This window comes from Phyllostomus discolor, chromosome 2 (assembly GCF_004126475.2).
Source record: "Phyllostomus discolor isolate MPI-MPIP mPhyDis1 chromosome 2, mPhyDis1.pri.v3, whole genome shotgun sequence".
Lineage (NCBI taxonomy): Eukaryota > Metazoa > Chordata > Mammalia > Chiroptera > Phyllostomidae > Phyllostomus > Phyllostomus discolor.
Genome location: NC_040904.2, coordinates 35,255,015 through 35,276,777, shown reverse-complemented (window position 1 = coordinate 35,276,777; position 21,763 = coordinate 35,255,015). Strand labels below are relative to the sequence as shown.

At 36.5% G+C, this 21,763-nt stretch overlaps 1 protein-coding gene across 1 annotated transcript in view; it reads left to right on the top strand.

The window, feature by feature from the left end:
• SPATA16 (spermatogenesis associated 16) overlaps window positions 1-21,763 on the top strand; it is a 184,543-nt gene that overhangs the window by 126,710 nt on the left and 36,070 nt on the right. Inside the window, exon 5 of the mRNA XM_028505287.2 lies at window positions 6,249-6,396. Coding sequence (XP_028361088.1) covers window positions 6,249-6,396 — 148 coding nt within the window. The remainder of the gene's footprint in view (window positions 1-6,248; window positions 6,397-21,763) is intronic.

Sequence of the window (21,763 nt, the reverse complement as noted above, 5' to 3'; positions counted from 1 at the left end):
TATATACACACACACTGTATGGGTATATATACATAAATATATATTCCATATATGTATGTGTATATATAGCATTCACATATACTGCAAAACTAAAATACTTCAGAATTTAATATTATACTTATTATGATTATTTTTAAACGGGAAAGGTTGCCAACTAGAGAATTCAAAACAGCTCTGTAAAAAATATGCTTAACTTGGTATGCAATTTCATATAATCTTTGGTAAATTCAAGACAATGCCAATATATGCAAATAAAAATTTATGTATATTAATTTAAATTGCATGAAAATATAATTTTCACATCACTGGGCTGATAGATGTAATGACCAACTGCCAAATAATCCCTTATTTTAGAAAAATGCAAAACTTATGTTGAAAAGTGTTTAATAAAAGGACTGGAAATTCAAGGTAATATTTCAGCATGAAAATGTTGATCAACAAGGCAAGGGCAAACATTTAATTATTACTTATTGTGTTCTGACATATCCTGATATTAATAAACTCATCATAAAATTGTCAATTCTGGATGTTACCTATATGATACGGTGACTAAGCTTATAAGGAAGCCTCGAGGTCGGATGTTCTGTTTCTTTAAGGGAGTCTGCTCCTCAGGTTAATTCTAAATTTCAAGAAAAGAAAATCATCCATATTAAACCCACATATGTTTAAAGAGATTACTTTGAAAAAATATTGCTCATAATATTTATAGTTCCATTTTCTAGAAAATTTTAGTTATCATTCAAACATTGTATCATTATTAATGCAATAACAAAAAGTCACATTGGCCACTAAAAGCAAAAGGTTCCCATCTGGATAATTTACAGTTTGCAAGTATAGCATTGTTTCTTTTTAATCTACTAACGTTAACTTCCAAACTAAAACAATACAATCGTAACGTTTGTTCACTCAGAGTACCTACTTACATAGACTTAATGAGAATTAAAGGAAAGAGGATATGTGAAAGCATTTATCACTGCTAAGTCAAAGTTATTTTATCTCTTAAAATACCAAGTTTTTCTCTGTACTTTCTTTATAACACATAAGACTTAGCAGGAAAAAAATAGGATTTTGAATGAGATTTTAATTTTTATTTGTTATTATTTGTGTGGTAGACTAACTGCTACAACAAACAACTCCAAAATTTCAGTAACTTAAAACATAAAAATTGGTTTCTTCTGTGCTAGTCTATGTGGCTCAGCTGGTTGGAGCTCCCACACATACCTAGGTCGTGGGCTTGATCCCCGGTCCGGGCATGTAAGATTCAACAAATTAATGCTTCTCTCCCATAGATGTTTCTCTCTACCATAGATGTTTCTCTCTCTCCCTTCTTCTCTCTCTGGATGCAATCAAAAAATGCCCTTGGCAAGGATATAAAAAGAAAAAGTTGATTTCTCCCTTACAATGTAGTCCAGTGAGGATGCTTCTGATTGGTTCTCCTCCAGCCAGTAATGTGGGAACCCAGACTCCTTCTTTCTTGTAATTCCATCTTTCTCTGTGTCCTGGGACTCCTTCCTTTTCCCACAACTGATGGGGAAAGGAAATAGAGGATCATACTAGGCAGGATCATGCATGTGGGCTAGGCCTGGAAAGAGGACCATTCCCGCCTACATCCCATTGGCCCAGTCTCAGCCACAAGGCCACACTAACTATGCAAGAATCTGAAAAATGCCTAACCATGTGCTCAGGTTGTATATACATGCCTGTTCTAAAATTCTACAGCACTCACATGCACTGTGGAACTAAAGTAAATTAAATATTTTAGAATTTTAAATTATATTTATTATGAAAGCTTTTAAAAGGAGGGTAAAACCCAGGAAGTAAAAAACATAATTTTCAAAAGACAAAGTAAAATATTCAATGTAATGTTTGAGACCCAAATTCTAAATTCCATGAAATAAGAAGCTCCTCATCCTTAGAAAAGTCACTTAAGCCTCTCCAAATCACAATTCATCTCCAATTTAGTGAATTGGGCTGGAAAATTCACAAAGTTCCTTCCAGATGTAATCTTGTGAGTAAGGCAATTTGCTGCAATTATGATCAACCCTGACATTGGGAGTATTCAAGGAATAATTTGCTAATAACCTATAATAATTTGATCACATTTTCCAATGAGAAGTGACAGGATTCCTGTTTACTGAGACACCATCACTGGATACAGAGTTAAAAGGTTACATCTTGCTCAAGTCCTCCAGCAAAACCACAGGGGAAAAATTCCTAATCCCATTATGCTGAAAATGTTTGACGTTTACACTTTGTGCCTGATTTTTCTTGAGCACCTTGAGTGCTCTTAAAATTTTACCAGAAAAAAACATACCCTCTTGAGTCTAGAAGGAGATGAATTTTGTCTCCCTTTTATTTGTCATCTTTTCCCTCTACTTGGATTGCTTTTTCTTTACCCTTGATAGAGTATCTCTCTTCCCCTGTCTCTCCCAGTGTCTTGTTATATAGTTTTCCTGGGCGAGGTGATTTCTGAGGTAGCAAGTGGCTCTTTTTGCTTAGCTGAAGTACCGGGATAAATTATTTTAAGTTACTGTATGTAGAGGAAATGAGCTGCCAACATATACTCTTGGTTTATGTTAGTATAAGCTTTAAAACTTGATAAATGTGAGGATAACAGTGGAAAGTTATTAGGACCCCTGTATTCAACATCTAATTTCAAAGTCTCTGTGTGTATATGTGCGTGTAGTAACAGAGGGAGCTACCACACACACAGTATAATTAACAGCAATGTACACTGAACAGGACATGTGGGCCAACAGTCTTCCCCATTCTCTGTACACATGCAACACTTACTGACACTAGAGAAACCCATAGGTTGGGAAATAATGACTTAATTGCAGAAAATTTTTGTCAAATTGAAAACTGTCATTTCAGATCTGCCTTCATTTCTAGCACATCTACTTTTTACAAGCTGTAATTCCTCATCTGGTCTCCTCCTCTATTGTATTTTCAAATCAAGGAAAATGTTTGACTAATCATAAAAAGTGAATTAAAATCTATATTTTGATATCTATAATTATTACTAAATATTCTAGTTTTTATCAATCCTAAAATATAATTTTTCAATATACATAGAATGGACTCTTCATGAAAGACAAGCCCCGCTCTAAATTACCACCACAAAATGAAAACCTGACATTTTGGTATCTAACTCCAAACTCCCATGATTTTAATAAAGCTAAATTTCTTTCAAAGTTGTTTCATGAAGGAGTTATTCAGTGATGTCCTAGAAATATATATATATTGAAGATATATATATATATATATATATATATATACCCCATTCTTCTGCAAGAACAATGTGAGACAGGTTCAAAGTCTCAAGATTGTTTATCTCTAGAAGAACAAAAAATATTAATTCATTAAAGCACAGCAAGAATGTGTCAGGACCTGGCAAAAGCATTTTCTGTATCCTCATTCCTACTTCATTTTCAGTTTTTATTCTTGGGGCTATAAAATTTCCTTTGAGAAACTACCTCCATGAAGAATTCAATTCTTATTCTTATGCACACTCGGTTCACTCAGCCACTTCCTTACCCGTCTTCAAGATAGAGGGCAGGAGCCATGAGAGGACACCATTTCTACTGGCTCCGAGTGGGAAGAGAGGGAGGCTGCACTCCAGTACGTATACTCCTAAACAGAGAGCCCCGCAAAAGCCTGAATGCAAAGCCTTGCAGATCAAGCTGCAACACAAAAACCACACTTCTGCCACGTGCAAAAAAGCTGGTGTAGGCTCTTGGGCACGATTCTTACTGTCTCTGCTGTGAGATGGCTTAGCAAAGCTACCCTGCAGAAGTCACTTAAGCTGCCAGCAGTTGGAAAAGAAATGAGACAGGGAAAGTGTTTTCTTCTATCCTGGTCTTACTGGGATACTGTTAATGTCTTTCTGGAAGAAAACTAGAGAATTAAATCCCTTCACTAAATTTTTTGATCCAGAATTTAAAGGCACTCAAAGAGACCATCAGAAATGTTCTTTGGGTGTTAGGAACTCGTATGAGCTGAACTGTGTCCCGCAAAGTTAATATACTTAAGCCCTAGCCCTGTGCTGGGATTGTGATTGTGTTTGCAAGTAGCGTAACTAGGTCAAAGTGAGATCTTTGGGTGGGCCGTAATCCTAGTAAGCAGAGGAAGTTTTTCACACAGATGAAAAACTATGTAAAAACACAGGGAGAAGCTACACAGCCATTGGGAAGGAGAAAGACCTCAGACATCAACCCTACAAACACCTTGATTTTGGACTTCTAGCCTCTGGAACTGTAAGAATATGTGTGATAGTTTGTTAAGGCAGTCGGAGCAAACTGGTACAAGAACTAACAGTTTACAAAAAGCAATAAAATCAGGCCCTGGCTGGTATAGCTCAGTGGATTGAATGCGGGCTACAAACCAAAGAGTCACCTGTTCAATTCCCAGTCAGGGCACATGCCTAGGTTGCAGGCTAGGTCCCCAGTGGGGGTCTTGTGAGAGGCAACCACACATTGATGTTTCTCTCCCTCTCTTTCTTCCTCCCTTCCCCCCTCTCTAAAAATAAATAAAATCTTAAAAAAAAAGCAGTAGAAGTCAGATCATGATCTTAGAACTGAAGTTTAGAATAGCCTCTCTCTTCAGCACATCATTCCATGTGCATCTAGGTACAACTACTCGCTTTTTTGGTCTGGACAGACCATCCCAGGATTGGTTCCAGTGGTGGACATATGTAAGCACCAATCTGGAGCAATATTCTCTACTCAATCTAAAGAACCTTCATTTTTGCTGGAGGACCAGAAACACCTTGTTTAACTTCTTAATCCACATGTCTGAATTCCACTCCTGTGTCTGCATTACCCATGTTAGACTTCCAGAGTCGGCATCTAGGCCTCAGCACCCAAAACTTGCTGCAGACACACCATCCATCACTTCCTTGTCTCAGCGCTGCCCCTGGGCCTGGTGTCACAACTGTACTCTTTGTTTCCTCCCAGTTCCTCCCACCTGGAAGGGACAGGACTGTGGGCAATGTAAGTCCTTTCATTCAGCCAGTCAGCCATTTACCCCACAGCAAATTCAAAATGTAAATGAGAAAGTTTATGCCATTTTCTAATTAGAAAGGAGGATCCTTTGCATCCAGAAAATTCCTGCAAAGCTGCTCTTTCACACACAGTGCAGATAACCGTAGAGGCCATTGGAAGTCATCAAGGCCTGGAGTTGGTAATGACTAAATTAAATTAGGCTTCTCAATTTAAAATCAGTAAAATCAACTGCTTACTGCTTTTATTATCAATCAGAAACATATTTACAAAATACTACGCCTTAATAATATAAATTGCTGGGTTTTTCTTTATTAGAAAATTCAAATCTATTATTTTTCCATATTGGTTTTTGGCACTCTCAGCTATCGGAGGAAAATGTATTCCTATACATAAATACAGATTTTTATAATATGCCTTAATGCTATTTTTAGAAAAATAAGATAACTTATTTTAAGAAAAATAAGTGGAAAATGAGATGACTATTCCACTTTTAGTTCAGTGCTCAAGCCTCATTAGAAAGCAAAGTTATAGGAAAAAAATAAAATCTTTTTTAAATTTCTTATAAGTTTCTTTTTGGTCTGTTTCAAATAATAATGGATGTCCTTAAAACAGGAAGTTCAGGATGATGTCAGGCTTTACCAAGAATGACATGTGAACAGAGAAAATTTAAAGAAATTCTTAAAACATAAATAGGCAAATTCATCTCAAACAGCTCTTGTGATCTGGAGAGAGGGGAACCTTTGCTGGGCGGAAGCTGAGAAGGCTTTTCTTGTTCTGAAAGGCTTTCCTGGGTATTGGAAGAAAAAAAAACCTGGTTTGTCTAGTTTGTCTGTTATTTATAGAAAATACTTAGATCTAGATACTCCAATTAGTGGTTTTTAAGTACAAGTTGCTCATCAATGTCTGTTTGTAAGATAATTATGTTAGACTTAAGAATTTGATTTTTTAAATCAAGTAAAAAATGACACCTTAGAAAATAGAATTTTTATTTTATCTTAAAGCAAGTTCAGTTTAGAGGTGTCTGTTTACAAACTTTCTTCATTTAATTGGTTTTCTTAATATGAAATAGTGTTTCCAGAACTAATTACAATTTCACTCTAATGAATATTCAAAATGAAAATATATTATCTTCCCAATACAGTATATAGATTTTTAAATCATCCATAAAGGTGATTATATTATTTTACATTCTTCAAAAGTCATACGTTGTTATTGATACCAAGCGGGTTGTTTGCTTCTTCCCAGGCCATGATTGAAGAAGCCATCACCAGAGCGGAATCATTCTCCGTTATGTACACACCATTTGCAACCAAAATCAAAGCTGATAAAGTAGAAAAAGTAAAAGAAGTTTTCACAAAAACTCATCCTGCCTATGTGGAATATATCTACACAGGTAAGATTCAATATCTTCAAGTTATCAGGGGATACTATATTTTCATTAAAACAAATAGAGAGCCATTTTCTGCTTTATTTATGTATTGTTTCAGTTTTAGGGGTATGGTGTTTTAATCCGAGGAGTATAAATGGGAAGTGATTTCAAGGCTTTAAGCAGGTCTAGCCCTAGGGGTCTACTGCAATATTCCTGTACCGCCATGTTTCTGTATTTTAAAAATGAGGGATAAAACCTAGACATGCTAAGATTTTTAAAAATAAAGGAATAACCTTTAGTAAAAATACCACCTTTTCCCATATCCTTCATCAGTAAACTAGATGGTTATAGTATTTTCTTGAAGATGGTTCTTTTTTCCAGTGCCTGCTCCTGCTATTTCTGTTTCCTCTCCTCCATCTATCTCACACCTGAGACCTCCCCCCTTCCCTCCGTGCTTGGATCACTGGTGTCCAAATGAGATGAGATGTGGGTAGCCACATACGGGGTGAGGACACTTCCTTTTTCCTCTTTTTGTATTTGGAAGCCATTTGCTTTTATTCATTCATTCAAAAATACTTTTTACTATCCACTACATACCAACTGTCATTCTGAATTACAACATGGATTTTCTGTTACTAAATTAATAGCTCTTAACAACAATTACCATGTTAAGCAAAATCTCTAAATGGGTATACCTAATATCACACCCTCTTGTTAATGCCCCTTCATGCCTTTTTTCAGGGCTCCGAGGGCCAGTCACTGATTTATGTGATAAATAATGTCCTCCATTAGTGATCGCTTTTAATATGCCTTGTACTCTACATTCATTATCTCTTGGTACTCCCATAACTTTTGAAGTGAGTAAGATGATTCTCATTAAGAGACAAGCAAACAACGATCAGAGAAAACAAATGGCTTTTTCAAAGATGAATAGTAAATCAGTGGGATTTAAACCCATGTCTTTTCCATTGAGCTACATTATTTCCACCTGGTAGGAGCAGAGATAAAATGGAAGCATTAGGTGTAGGTCCCATGGAGTCCGTTATTTCCTACTGTACCTCAAGCTCTTCAAAAGAAACACAGTAAATAAATCTAACCAGTGGTGATTAGTGAATCCCTAAGGAACAATGAGAATTTGAGGGCAGAGAAAGGGAAGAGAAGCATGCCATGCATGCTGTCATAACCATGGATGCTTATTTATTGCATTTGAGCTCATGCAAGGGAGCAGAGAAAAATGTTTTAGAACTTACGTTCTTTTGTTAATTGTTATAAATCATTTATTATTTTATTATGGATACCTTAACAGGGCTTGGAGGAGCATTAATAGCAAACAAAAGTCATGTCCATCTAGTGTCATGGAAAATGAATCAGATTCAGCTATTTCCATTTCATTCTCAGCTCCCTTTGGTAATGAGGAGAGAGACTCACCGAGGAGATCACCAGTTTGCCAATCCTCTACTGGTAGAATGAGTTTAGTTATATTTAACTTACTTCACAGAGAAGGCATGAAGATTAATTGATACTTAGGAAGCACTGTTGTTACTGATAGTTTAAAAACAATAATAACATTAATGAGCCAGATTCATGACTCATGTAACTCTATCAAACCTGTTATCAAGATTAATTATGATCGGTTGCAAGATGACTCATGCTGAAGGATATTATACTTTGGAAGAGAAGATAATGAGAAGTTATTAATGAATGTTTCTATTATTTTATAACTGCTAATTGCTGGAGTATGACAGCTCTATATAAGAACTTAGAAAAGACACAGCTTCTAGAGAAAGAAAGGGAAATAGAAAAGGCAACGTAGACTTTTACATTTCTTTGGGACTGGTTAGGGTCTTTGCTCTGTAGCACCTGCTCCTTGGCTAACAAGGCTATTGCACTGATGACCTGACTTGCCTCTGTTGCAAATGATTAAAGCGTCCTCCCCAAAGCCATTGCTGGAATGATGGTGAAGCCCGTGTTGATAACAGGATGTGTGCAGTCTTAGTAGAATGGCTTCTTTTTCCCCAGGTAATTCCAAGGTGAATTAAGGTACAAAGCATAAGAGGAGGAAAGGTGAAGTGCTGTCTTTAGCATCTGGATATCTTTCACAGGAGGTGCAGGGTGGCAGTGATGGCAGGCATTTGATAGCCAAAGGCAACAGATAGAAAGTGAGTCACACAAGGGAGATGGGGCCTGGAAGAGGAACTACCTTGTTTTGTTGACACTGACCAAAAACCAAGGTTTTCCTTCTATCCACCTTGTAGATAGAATTTAAGAAGCTTCTATCCTGTCAAAAATTTATTCAGGTATATATTTCAACAAATAGTCACATAGTGGGTGTGACTGGACAATCACATGGCAGACATTTAAAATGTAAGATTCCTTTTCTTTTACCTGTACATATTCATCTTTGGTCTTCCCAGATATATTCTATCTCATCCTGTGCAGTCATTTAGTCTTTCTTCAGTTAACTATCTAATCAAATTCAATAGCTTTCTTCCCCCTGGAAGAAAGGGGGATTTTCTTCTCCCCCTGGTCTGGTTTCAAGTTTCACAGGACTCAGAATGTACCCAGTGTTCAAAGGGGACAGCGGGCATGTGAGGAAAGAATCCCCTTTTGAAGTCAGGTGCAGGTTGACGTAGCTGCTGATTGCGTGGCTAGTGTAACTTGAGATCAGCTCTGTTGGCTTGAGCAGAGCCAATGATGGGCTCATTTACGTGACATATTAGATGACTCAAGGGCACCTATATGAGTTTGCTATGCTTCCTCATGGTGTAGATGCTTCTTCATGTATACAGCAACCACCCCATGACCCAAGTTGGCCCAATTTAGAGCCACTCTCAGATATTTCTCTCTTTGTCAGAATGCTGACTTGTGAACACAGTCTCCTTCTTAGTGTTACTCTAGAAACCCCCTCTATTCCGCTAGAGACTGGAAATAGTCCTAGCCCTCTCTCCAGCTTGCTGTGTTATTCTGCCATTTCTCTTCCCCTTTTCTTCATGCACCAGAATCCCAAGATCCTCTGGACAAGAAGAGGTTGTACAGTGAAGATGGGTGGTTTGTTCATCTATTCATACATTTATCAAACATATATTCCAGCCACTATTGTAGGCAGTGCTAGGATATACTTGTTCCTAAGAAAAGATATGACTTCATTAATTTAAACTTCAGGGTAAATATTTGACTATATCTTCTAGGTGATATTTTCAGTTTCAACCTAAGTTGTAACTGTGCAGTGAAAGGCTGACACTAATTAAAAGAATGATGTAGGAGAAAACAGAGAAGGTGGCAGTTTGGAAGTAGAAGTCCTTGTCACCAAAAGTAGCAAAATAGTGGCTAGCTGTTTGCCAAACTATTTCTCCCTTAATGCATGCAACTAGAATATATTCCAGCCTCCCTTACAGTTATGTGAGGCTTATGGCTGAATAATGGCCAATGGAATGTGGACAGAAATAATGTATGCCACCTCCAGGCCAGGCCCATAACACCCTACCTTACAGGACTCTCCCTAGCCACTGAATAAGTGGATAGGACGACAAAACTAAAGAAGCCACACCACAAAAGAAGCTTGAATCCCTGAATGACCATGTGGAAGGTTGCCCGTTGAATATCCACATGAGCAAAACTGTCTTTGACCACTGAGATTTGGAAGTTGTTTGTTAAATCAGGTAGCTTTATTCTAACTAAAACAGTGCCTTACATCACAACAAATAAGCGGCTTACTACACCATCTACAATGTACACAGTGAATTCATGTGAACTCAGTGACTGAATAAACACTCTTCCATATGCCAGCAATTCCATTCTCAGAAACACTGAGTTTGTGCACATTCTCTTCTACCTCGCATTCACTCATCCTTCTGCAGACAACTCTAGGTGGATGCTCTTCTATTCATGTGTTTGTACCCACCCAGAAAAATAACATTTCAGGAGAGACCCTGATGTCCCATGAAAGATACAACACCACTGGGTAGTTTTCATTGCAGCAAGAGAAATTGAAGCCATAGTAGGAATTTCTAAATTATAGAGGTCATCTAAATAGTCATAGTCTCTATAATATCATATAGATATAATATTATATCTGTAATAAGAGATGAAGGTCATAATATCTGTACCTCGAAGATCTTGGATCAGAAGTCAACCTATCAAAGTTTTCCTGGATAAGTAGCTATTACCATTAAAACTTGGAGACTAACACATTTAATTCTCCCAGCAGGGGCTGGCAGACAAGTCTCCAACCCAGAAACTCGGCCAAACTCCAGGTCACCTTCATCAAGCCCAGATAGCATTGAATTCATTACTCCTTGGTCACGTGACAGTGCAATGAGCCCAGCAATAGCTGGCAGAGGCGGTGGTGCTGAGCAGAAAGAGAACTCACTCATGAAAGAGGTCCCCCCCACCCCGGCAGTGTGTTCTCACTAGCCAGCCGCCAATTCATTTACCCTCATCAGGAATTTTCACATGAAAAACAGATTCAAAGGGGAAACGCTATAAAAATAAATTCACTTTTAAATGTATAAGCCCTAAATATGTTAATTTTTAAATCAAATAGACCAGCTAAATTAGTGATTTATTATGAGAAAGACCCACTTCAGGTAAGCGCTAGGACTATCTTGTCCTTATAACCTCTGTGAGAGTGAGGAGGGAGGGTTAAAATTCAAATCTGCCTTGTGGGACAACCAGGCTTGTACATTCCCAGGAACTTAGTGTGTATCCTTTGCTCTTTGGGGTATACAGTAAGACCCACTAAAATCTTAAATCCATCTTATAAGAGAGCTGTATTGCATTATGTTTCATGGAGAAAAAAAACTACCGAATTTTTAGCACTGTAGCTATTCATTTTTCTTATTTAAGGAAAAATCCAGTTTGATTCATGCAGAGTAGTCAGGGTATATAAAACAAATAATAATTCACAAGCCCCAGAATTATTATGTTTTCATTTATAAAGATTTTGCTTGAGATTCCTATTCATATATTCCAATGAAATAATGCAATTCTGTATAATTCTTATTCTTGCATGGTTGTATTTTAATAATAATAAAGTAATACAATAAGCATATCCTGTCTCCTCTTGATGAAAATGTCAAGATTTATTGGCTAAATAAATAAATATTCAGTAATGGATTTGTGGTTAGTAATGTTTAATAGAAAAGTTTTCTGGATAAGATATCAATTACTTTAACACTTAGGTGGATAGAGTCATATTTTGTCTTTCCAATGTAATTTAACTCCCAAGAGTGAATTTGTATGTTCAGAGAAATAATATATTGTTTTAAAATAGACCTTTAAAAATTGCTTTTCATTGAAATTTATAACATTGTTCTTGTTCAGTCATCATTTACCAGTAAGGCTAATACATTCTTATGCTCTCTAAAAGATGAAGTTAAAATTTCTCATTTTATTCTTTCTTCTTTAAAATACTATAATTTTATCGTGATCAAGAGTTTTCAAGATCAGACTGTTATCCTCCTTAAATGTTGCTTTCTCAAATTGAAACGATTATAAAATTAAAGAAACTATATCCCCAATATTATTATGAAAATGTTATAGCCAGATTGGTTATAAAGACTATAAATCACCTCATATGTGTACCACAGAATTCTTGTTAGAAATAGAGGATCATTCCCAAAGTAACAAAACCCCTCATATATGGAGCTAAAGTCTCTAGTCTTAAAATATTAAAGTGTTGATCCTCTCAATGGGAAATGTGGTATTCTCTGGCACTGTTCTGTCTTATGAAAGTAAACACTCCCCCACGAGCAGTTCACTTGCCCTTTGCAGCAGTCGGTCACAGCACTGTTTGTCTCCGGTCCCCATCATCTCACGCCTCTCACCTTCTCCGATTGATTTCCTCCTGGACCTCCCTGGCACTGCCACGCATTCTGCTTCACATGTTTTCTTTTGTGCTCTGAAGACAGGCAGGGTTGCATTTTGAAAATACAAGTCAATAATCCAAAAATAAGTTGAAGTAATATAAATTTTTAATGTAGCCTCTCAAGAACAATCAATGGGTTGGGGCAAAGAGCAGTTGGAATGAGATCCATGCAGGAAGCAGGTATCACAGATATTGTATTCAGAATGCTCAGTGAAACCTTGCAATACACTCACACACATATAGCAGTTTCCATACAAGTCTCCCCTCCCTACAAGAAATCCAGACACACTCCTCCAATTCATTCCCCCATAAAGTGACAGATTAGTCCCTTTCTAGTGTCAGTCTTGGTAGTTATACAGTTTCTTGCTTTTTTTATCCATCACCAGTTACCCTAGACTGCGTTTAAAAAAAAGCTTCATAACCATTTCAAAACAGACAGCTAACTTTAGCAGGTAAGCGAGTAGTGAGGTAAATGTGTTGGGATTTTGTTTCTCTTGAAATACTTACTTAGGTTGTCTAATCTAGCCACTCTGTAATACTGTAGCCAGTCATTAGGTACTCCTATCTAATAAACCATGCAGCCAAGCATGAAAATCCCTAAAGACGGGGCATCCTACCACAACCACATCAAATACACTATTAAACTACAAAACAACCATCATTCAGAACTATCTGAAATCTAGCTGAATGAAAATCCTACAACTAAGGATATAAAGAAGTCACATTGAAAATGGTAGATGGGTAAAGATGCAGAATAGGTGGATCCCAAAACCACGTGTGGTGGATAAACATTGGGAGAGATGTCTCTGTTGCAGCGGTCTCCCCTGAAGAACCAAGGTTCCCCACTTCACACCAGAACCCCAGCCCAGGGCTCCAGAGCTGAGAACAGAAATCCCCATCACTTCTGGCTATAAAAAGCAGAAGGGGTTGTGGCTGAGGGGAACAGAGGGCTTCTGGAGTCCCAGGCAGTTACCCCTAAAGAGCCCATGCACAGACTTACTCAGACTCACTCCCTCTGAATTCCATCCCTGGGGCAGCAGTTCAAAAGGCACCAGGGACATATGGGGAGGAACTAAAATATCTAATATAAAGGTGAGAGTGGAGGGGCAGCTTTCTCCCAGGCAGAAGTGCTGGCAGAGGCCATTATTCTTTTCCTGAGTTCCCCTGCCACAGAGTTGGCAGGCAGGTGTCATAATGTCTCCATCTACCTGACTCACACAGTACACCCCACCATTGTGATCCCCTGAGACACCATCCTACCAACTCATGGGTCCACCCAGGCTGTTTACAGTGTTTTTTTCCATACAAGTGGCCTCTCTTGGCTCATGCTTCAGACTTTCCTAAAATATCTCCAACAAGGTGCATCTGGCCTTGGTGTGCCTCCTATCTCTCACTAAGTGGTCCCAGGCCTGGCACTAGTGACAGCCAACCTTGGTTTACATCCTGGCTTTTCCTGGTACCTTCAAGCCCAATATAAGTAGCAGTCATCTGCAGCTCACTATTTAGTTCATGCCAGATGGCACCAGGCAGAACACAGGCAGTAACTAACCTTGACCCACCTCTCCTAGAAGGCCCCAGAGCCAGTGCGCCTAGTGGACAGGTTCAGACCATGTGAAAGTACCACCCAACCACCTCCAACAAGCAATGCACTCAAGGGACTAAAGTAAATCCTGATCTGTGGGGTCAGCCCCTGCACAGCTGATCCTCCACAGTGGTCACAGCCAATCCTTGCAGCTGACTGGCCTTCAGAAATCAAGGCTCAAGTATAAAAGGAGGTTGTACACAGCCCACAACTGGAATGCTCACATTGGGTGAATGGGGAGGCTGTGCCACTGGGCCTAGCAGGACACTGACTACATTAGGCCACTCTACCAAACCCAGCAGATGTACCAGCTCTACCTAACACACAGAAACATACAAAGACAGGCTGCCAAAATGATGAGAAAATTCTCAAGAAAAGAATAGAACAAAACTCCAAAAAAAGAACTAAATAAAATAGAGACAAGCAATCTAATAGATACAGAGTCGAAACACTGGTTATAAGGATGCTCAGAGAATTTAGGGGAGGAGTAGATAAACTCCGAACTTCAACAGCATAAAAAGGGACATGGAAACCATAAAAAAGAGCCAGTCTAAAATGAAAAGGATATACTAACTAAAATGAAAAATATTTTATAGGAAATCAACAGTAAAACAGATGAAGCTGGGGATTAAAACAGCAATTTAGAATATAAGGAAGAAAAAAAATGAACCAGACAACAAAAAGGAAAAAGAATACAAAAATAAATAAATAAAATAACGCTAATTTCTGGGACAACTTTTAGTGTATAAACATTTGCATCGTGGGGGTGCCATAAGGAGAAGAGAAAGGGAGGATGTGAAAGGAGGGGGAACGGGGAACATCTATAATAGTGTAAACAATAAAAAAGAAAAGAAATTGAAAACCTATTAAAAAATAATGACAGAAAACTTCCTTAACCTGGTAAAGGAAATAGAAATACAAGTCCAGGAAGTGCAAAGTCCCAAACAAGGTGAATCCAAAGATGTTCAAGCCAAGATATATCATAACTAAATTGCTAAAAGTTAAAGACAAAGAGAGAATCTTAAAAGCAGCAAGAGCAAAGCAGTTAGTTACCCACAAGGAAGCTCCCATAAGATGGTCAGCTGATTTCTCAACAGAAACTTTACAAGTCAGAAAAGATAAGCAACAAATATTCAAAGTTACGAAAAACAAAGATGTACCACCAAGATTAACCAGCAAAGCTAGCATTTAGAATCAAAGGACATATTAAGAGCTTCCCAGACAAGAAAAAGCAAGAGTTCAGCACCACCAAACCAGTATTACATGAAATGTTAAGAGCCTTCTTTAAGAAGAAGAAAAACATTTTTTTAATATTTTATTTATTTATTTTTAGAGAGGGAAGGGAGGGAGATATATATAGAGAGAGAGAAACATCAATGTGCGGTTGCTGGGGGTCATGGCCTGCAACCCAGGCATGTACCCTGACTGGGAATCGAACCTTCGACACTTTGGTTCACAACCCGAGCTCAATCCACTGAGCTATGCCAGCCAGGGCTGAAACACATTTTTTAAAGATCAAAAATATGAACAATAAAATGGCAATAAATGTACAGAGTCTGTCACAAATAACATCCTTTTTTTATTATAAGATCTTTTATTGTGAAATCATAATCATAAGAATGTAATTCTGTAGCACAACAATATCACACTCAGGCACACCATATGACATTTTAGGTGAAACATTCAATTAAAACTATAAATGATCACACCCATATTCTTACCCTACCAACTACACTCAGGCAGGCGTCCCTTCAGCCAGACCCTGCATATCTATCAACTATTGAATCTAAAAAAACAAAATGAATAATTGAACAGAACAGAAATAGATTCATAGGTATATAGAATATTTTAACAGTTGCCAGATGGAAGGAGGGTCGGAGGGCTGAATAAAAAAGGTGAAGGGACTAAGAGTATGAAGTAGTAGTAATGGAATAGTCATGGGGATGTAAAGTATAGCACAGGGAATATAGTCAATAATATTCTAACAACTATGTATGGTGTCAGATGGGTACAAGATTTACTGGAATAATCACTTAGTAATTTATGTTAGTGTCTAACCACTGGGGTGTACTCCTGAAACTAATATAATATTGTAATGTCAACAGTGATTAAAAAATAAAATATGATTAAATTTTTTAATTATAATAAGTAAAAAAATACAAGACACTTATGTAAAACAATGTCTCTACTTTCTCAATTTTAAATTCTACATGTGGATTTTGCACAGAATTAGACATTTGTATATTGTAGTGTTATCCTTTTTAAAATTTAGTTTTGCATATTCAGCTTTTGGGTCCTATTTACTTCTGCTTTAATACTTGGCTTGCTCTTAGTTTACACCTTAGTAGTGTTTCTTGATGATCCTGTGGCCAGTCCACAGATGATCACTGAGTTTCACACCTAAAACAGAGTATCACCCAAGCATTTGCATTCTTTCTTTTATTCTTAAAAACATTTACTGTGAAATATTACACATATAAAATATGTAAAACAAATACACATGTTAACTAATTATGACAGAACAAACATCAAGTCGAAAAATAAAACTTTACACCCTCTCCATATATCCTCAGCTGGCCTCTTCCCCATCTGAAACCACTCCCTGTCTCTACCAAGGTGATTATTGTCCTGATTATTAGAATAATGACTTCCTTACTTTTCTCTATAGAGCTATTACTTACCTATGCATTTCTAAGCTCTGAATTATAATTTGCCTGCTTTGAAACATTGCATATATGAAATCACAGAGTTACATCTGGCTCTTATTACTCAATCTTTTGCTTATGAAATTCATCCGTGTTGCACAAAGCTTTAGTTGGTTCATTTTTATTGCTATGTAGTATTCCATTATATGAATAGTCCAGAATTTATATATGTATTCTGCTTGACATAAACATTTGATCTATTTCCAGTTAGTGGCTATTATTAAAAAATGCTATTATGAACATTCTTACATATATGTTTTGCATTAAACAATATATCTGAAAGTAAAATTGCTGAATCATATAATTAGGTATGTACCTACATATAGGTGTATATATATAGGTATATACCTATTTATATTGTATGATTCAGTAATTTTACTTCAGCAATATATATATACATATTTATATGTATATACTTGCCCATACTTGTTATTTTGTTTTGTTTTTAATAGCCATTCTAATGGATGAGAAGTAGTGTCTCATTGTGGTTTTGATCTTAATTTCTTCATGATTAGTAATGTTGAGCATTTTTATGTGCTTATTGGCCATTTGCCTATCTTCTGTGAAGAAATGTCTATTCAAATCTTTTCCCATGTTTTACTTGAGTTATTTTGTTGTTGTTGTTGTTGAGTTGCAGGGGTTCTTTATGTATTCTGGATATTAACTCCTTATCAGATATATGATTTGCAAATACTTTCTCCCATTTTGTAGCTTGCTTTCTCACTCTGTTGATGGTGTCCTTTGATGCACAGGTTTTAAATTTTGATGGCATCAATGTATCTACCTTTTCCACTTGATTTCTGTGCTTTCGGTGTCATATTAAAAAATCATTGCCAATTCCAATGTAATGAAGATTTTCACCCATGTATTTTTCTAAAATGTTAATAGTTTTAGCTCTTATATTTACAGCTTTTGTTTATTTTGGGCTAATTTGTATACACAGTGTACGGTCCATCTCCAACTCCATTGTTTTACATGTGGATATCCCATTTTCCCAGAATCACTTGCTGTAAAGACCGGTCATTGTCAGATGCAGGGCTTTTATATGCCTACTAGTTTAAGCTTGAAAATTATCCCTGTCTTCTGGATTAGCCACTAATTTTTTATCTGCCTAATTAATCAATTTTTTTAAAATGTTAAAGTAATCAACAATGGTGATGGATTTGTCCATTTATTTTAATAGTTTTAATCAACTTTTACTTTTATCTTTTGACTTAAAGTGCATGCACTTTTAATATGGTTAAACTTGCCTTATCAATTGTATATTATTGTTAAGTAATTATATTCTTTGGCCTTACTAATGCTTTGCATATTAAAATATATTTGCCTGATATTAGTGTAAAAACACTAGTTTATTCTTATTAGTACTTTCCAGGAATTTATTTTTCACATTCTTTTACTTTCAATATTTTGTGCTTTTATTTGATATTCTCTTAAAAATAACACATAACTAAACATTTATTTATTTACTTATTTACTTAATCAATCTCTGTCTTTTAACAATCCCTGACTTGCTTAAGTTTTTCATCCAGTTTGTAAGTTTCTGAAATACAGAAATTTTTGTCTGTTTTGTTCACTGATATACCCCATTGGCTTCAATAGCACCTGGCACATAGTAAGTGCTAAATAAATGTTTGCTAATGTAGTTTATTTCTACTATGTTATGGGCTTTTTATTCCATGAGGTTTTTCTCTTCCTGACTTTCCTTCTTTTGTATTCTTCAAGATTTTTTTCTTTATTTTTTCTGTCTACAGGTTTACAAATATAATTTATGTTCCTGTTTTTTTAAAGATTGGGTTTGACATTTTAATATGCATAGGTAACAGAATTTAAATTTTCAATAATCATGTTTACTCAACGAGATACAGGTCTTAGAGTATTTTAACTAAAATTACCCCCCAAACATATATGGTAAATCCCATATTTTTATTCTAACTTGATTTTCCCCTTATTCCCAAAATTAGTTCTTTATAGTGAGAATTGTTTTCACATAGTCAACATTTATCTACAGTTATCTTATATACATGTCTCCTAATTTTTCTTATACTTCAGTCATTCTGAGTTCCATTTCATTCTTTATAGAGTACATTTTTAGAAGTTCCCATAGCAAGGGAGGGTCTGTTGGTAGCAAACTGTGTTTCTGATTGTCTAAAGTGTCTCTAATTCACCCTAGTTCTTGGATAACAGTCTGCTGAACATAGAATTCTAAATTGAAAAATTAACACTTTGAAGTTTTATTTTACTGCATCTGACTATATCTTTGCTGTTGAGAAGTCGATCTTCATTTCTTTATGGAAAATCTTTATTTCTAGTGCTTTTAAAATATGTCTTTGTTTGATATTATACATTTTAAGATGTATTTTATTATAATTATTTTTGCTTAGAAGTCACTGTGCTTCATAATTGAATTCTGTCTTTGCATTTTTTAATACTCCATTTAACTCTTATTATTCTTTTGCTTAAGAATTTTAACTGGATCTTTGTTACATCTATTTATTCTGCACATCACTGAAGTTATTTACTACACTTTCCATCTTTGTCTCTCTGGGCTGTTCATTTTACTTCTCCCATTTCTTGGTGACCATCTAAAATGTTTTACCCTCTGGCCTGAGTCCCTTGACTACCCCTCTTCTGCCCTCCCCCCCCAGACTCCCACTCCTATCAAGGTTTTCTTTATTCACCCCATTTCTTACTCACCACTAAACACTTCCCACCCAGCTGGGATGAGTCCCTTGAGTCTCCTCTCTTATCTCTCCCCATTCTCATGCTCATTGTTCCAATGCTGTTACTTCCCTGGTTGTGAGTCAAATAAACATTGAAGGGACTGGTAGTATCTTTACTGTTTGCATTATCTCAAATCTACCTTGGTGCTGATAAGGAACTTCCCCAGTATAAATACTGTACAACATATTAAACATCACACTTTGAAATCAACAAGAATTTAAAGTAAAATGGAAATGAACTATGAAAAAAGTCTTGTGGGAATTATTTGTTTCTCAAAGTTTAAATGCATGTCATAAGAGGAAATATACAGACACGTCTTGGGCAAGTAGCCCAGCAGCCTAAAGTGAAAATTAGGAATGTTAGTAACGAAAACCGACTTTTTCCACTTGCATGTATAACTCTGAATTTATAATGAAAGTCTAAGGGAAAATATAATTTATTATACAAAAATTGATTATAAAGTAGTTTTCTCATATATCAAATGCAAAAATCAAAACATGCTTTAAAAGTAGAAACTTTTATTATCTATAGGGAGGGACAATAATGATAACTGAGCTGTGAAGTTGCTACCCTTTGCTCTTTTCTTGCTGATGTGAATTTGTGAGCAACTTCTAAGATAGCATTGAATGGAGTACAAGAGAAAACTCAGGAAATGACTTGGAAAGAAGAAATGACAAAGTATTGTTATTACGAAGTCACTGTAGATGCTAAACCCTGAAACTGACCAATAAAAAAGAAGTCGTATAAAACTGACATGGTCCCATCCCACACTGAGCAATTGGGCCTTTAAAAATAAGAGTTTGCTCTAACTCAAAATGTCAGAACATTTTGTTATGGACAAAGGGCAGAAAAATGACATAAACACCAGGAAATGAAAAGGAAGTGAAACTTAGGGAAAGGTAATGGTAGAACACCAACGAATTTGCATTTTTCTAATAGAATTTTAAAAGCTCTGCAATGATTTTTTTTTAGATTTTATTTATTTATTTTTAGAGAGGAAAGGGACGGAGAAAGAGAAACATCAATGTGCGGTTGCTGGGGGCTGTGGCCTGCAACCCAGGCGTGTGCCCTGACTGGGAATCGAACCTGCGATGCTTTGGTTCGCAGCCCACACTCAATCCACTGAGCTATGCCAGCCAGGGCTGCAATGATTTTTTTTAAAAATTGCTTTGTAAAATTCATTTACAACCTGCTGGATATGGTTATGATGTGTCTAACAGAAAATACCTGAGATGATGGCATCTATGTTTTGTACTTGTAGAGAGAGCAAATTTTATTTCACATGTATTTAACTTCACAACAAATAAAGCTACCTTTCCTCTATAGAGATAAGTCTGCTGATCTCCAATTAATATTTCCTGGTTTTGCAGATGCTTTTCTGATGCTACCAAGAGTTTCACTAAGCCAGACTCTCTGTATTTTTCCAGTTTTTTGTGACTGAGAGTCCATATTTCCCAGAGAATAAGCTGCACCAAGGGTACAACCTGAATATGAAACTAATTTTTCCATCCAGGCAAAGCCACTCTGTTCATTTGAACATCTACTCCATCAAGTTACCTGTTACAAATCACTTTGCCTCATTCACTCTTTGCATGTTGAACAGAAATCACTTAAGATCTTGGTAAGATGAAGAACAAAGGCTATGATATTCTAACTTTAGGTACAAAGAAATAAGCTCTGAAGCTCTGAACATTTCATTAGTTTTGATTTTTTTTGAAGTTCTATTTTTATTTGGACCATTAAAAATTTAGGATTTGGAAAGGCTTGTTTTTATATTTAATTCAAATATTGATTGAGCACCAAGTTCTTGGGGCATAAACATAACTTGAAGATGTGATCTTCGAGAGGATTGGAACTTGTTGGGAAGGTAAGACATAACCCCAGGAAACATTAGGAAAGTCACTCTACACAGGGGTGTCCAACCTGCGGCCCAACACAAAACTGTAAATTTACATAAAACATTATGAGTTTTTTTGTGTGTGTGATTATACGTCCCAATGTATTTAATGTATGGCCCAAGACAACTCTTCCTCCAGTGTAGAAGTATAGCACAGAGACGCCAAAAGTTTGGACACCCTTGTTTGATGGTATAGATGTTCTTTAAGAGTTTAAAGGGCATAATGAAATATTCAAGAAACCATCCATAGACCAGATGGGACTTAAATTATGTATATCCAGAAGGTTGGTTGATCTATTGAATAAAGGAAAAAATGGGGAGAAAATGTGGGTGTTCCTGAGTAGAAAAATGCACAAAAAGTTCGAAAGCAGAATAAGCACAGGCCGGTACAACTTAGTGACATCAGCACAGCAGATGATAAGGTTTATACTGGAGAAAACCTGGGAATTAGGTATAGGTTGTGAAACAGATGCTCATCTGAGAGCCTTGACTATCAGGAAAGACGTCCCTGAAGTTCCCAAGGGTGGATGTGACAGTGACAAAGGCAGTGTTCCGGAACTACTCATTGAGTCGCAGTGCGGAAGTATATTGTCATGAAGTAAACACGGGTGGCAGTG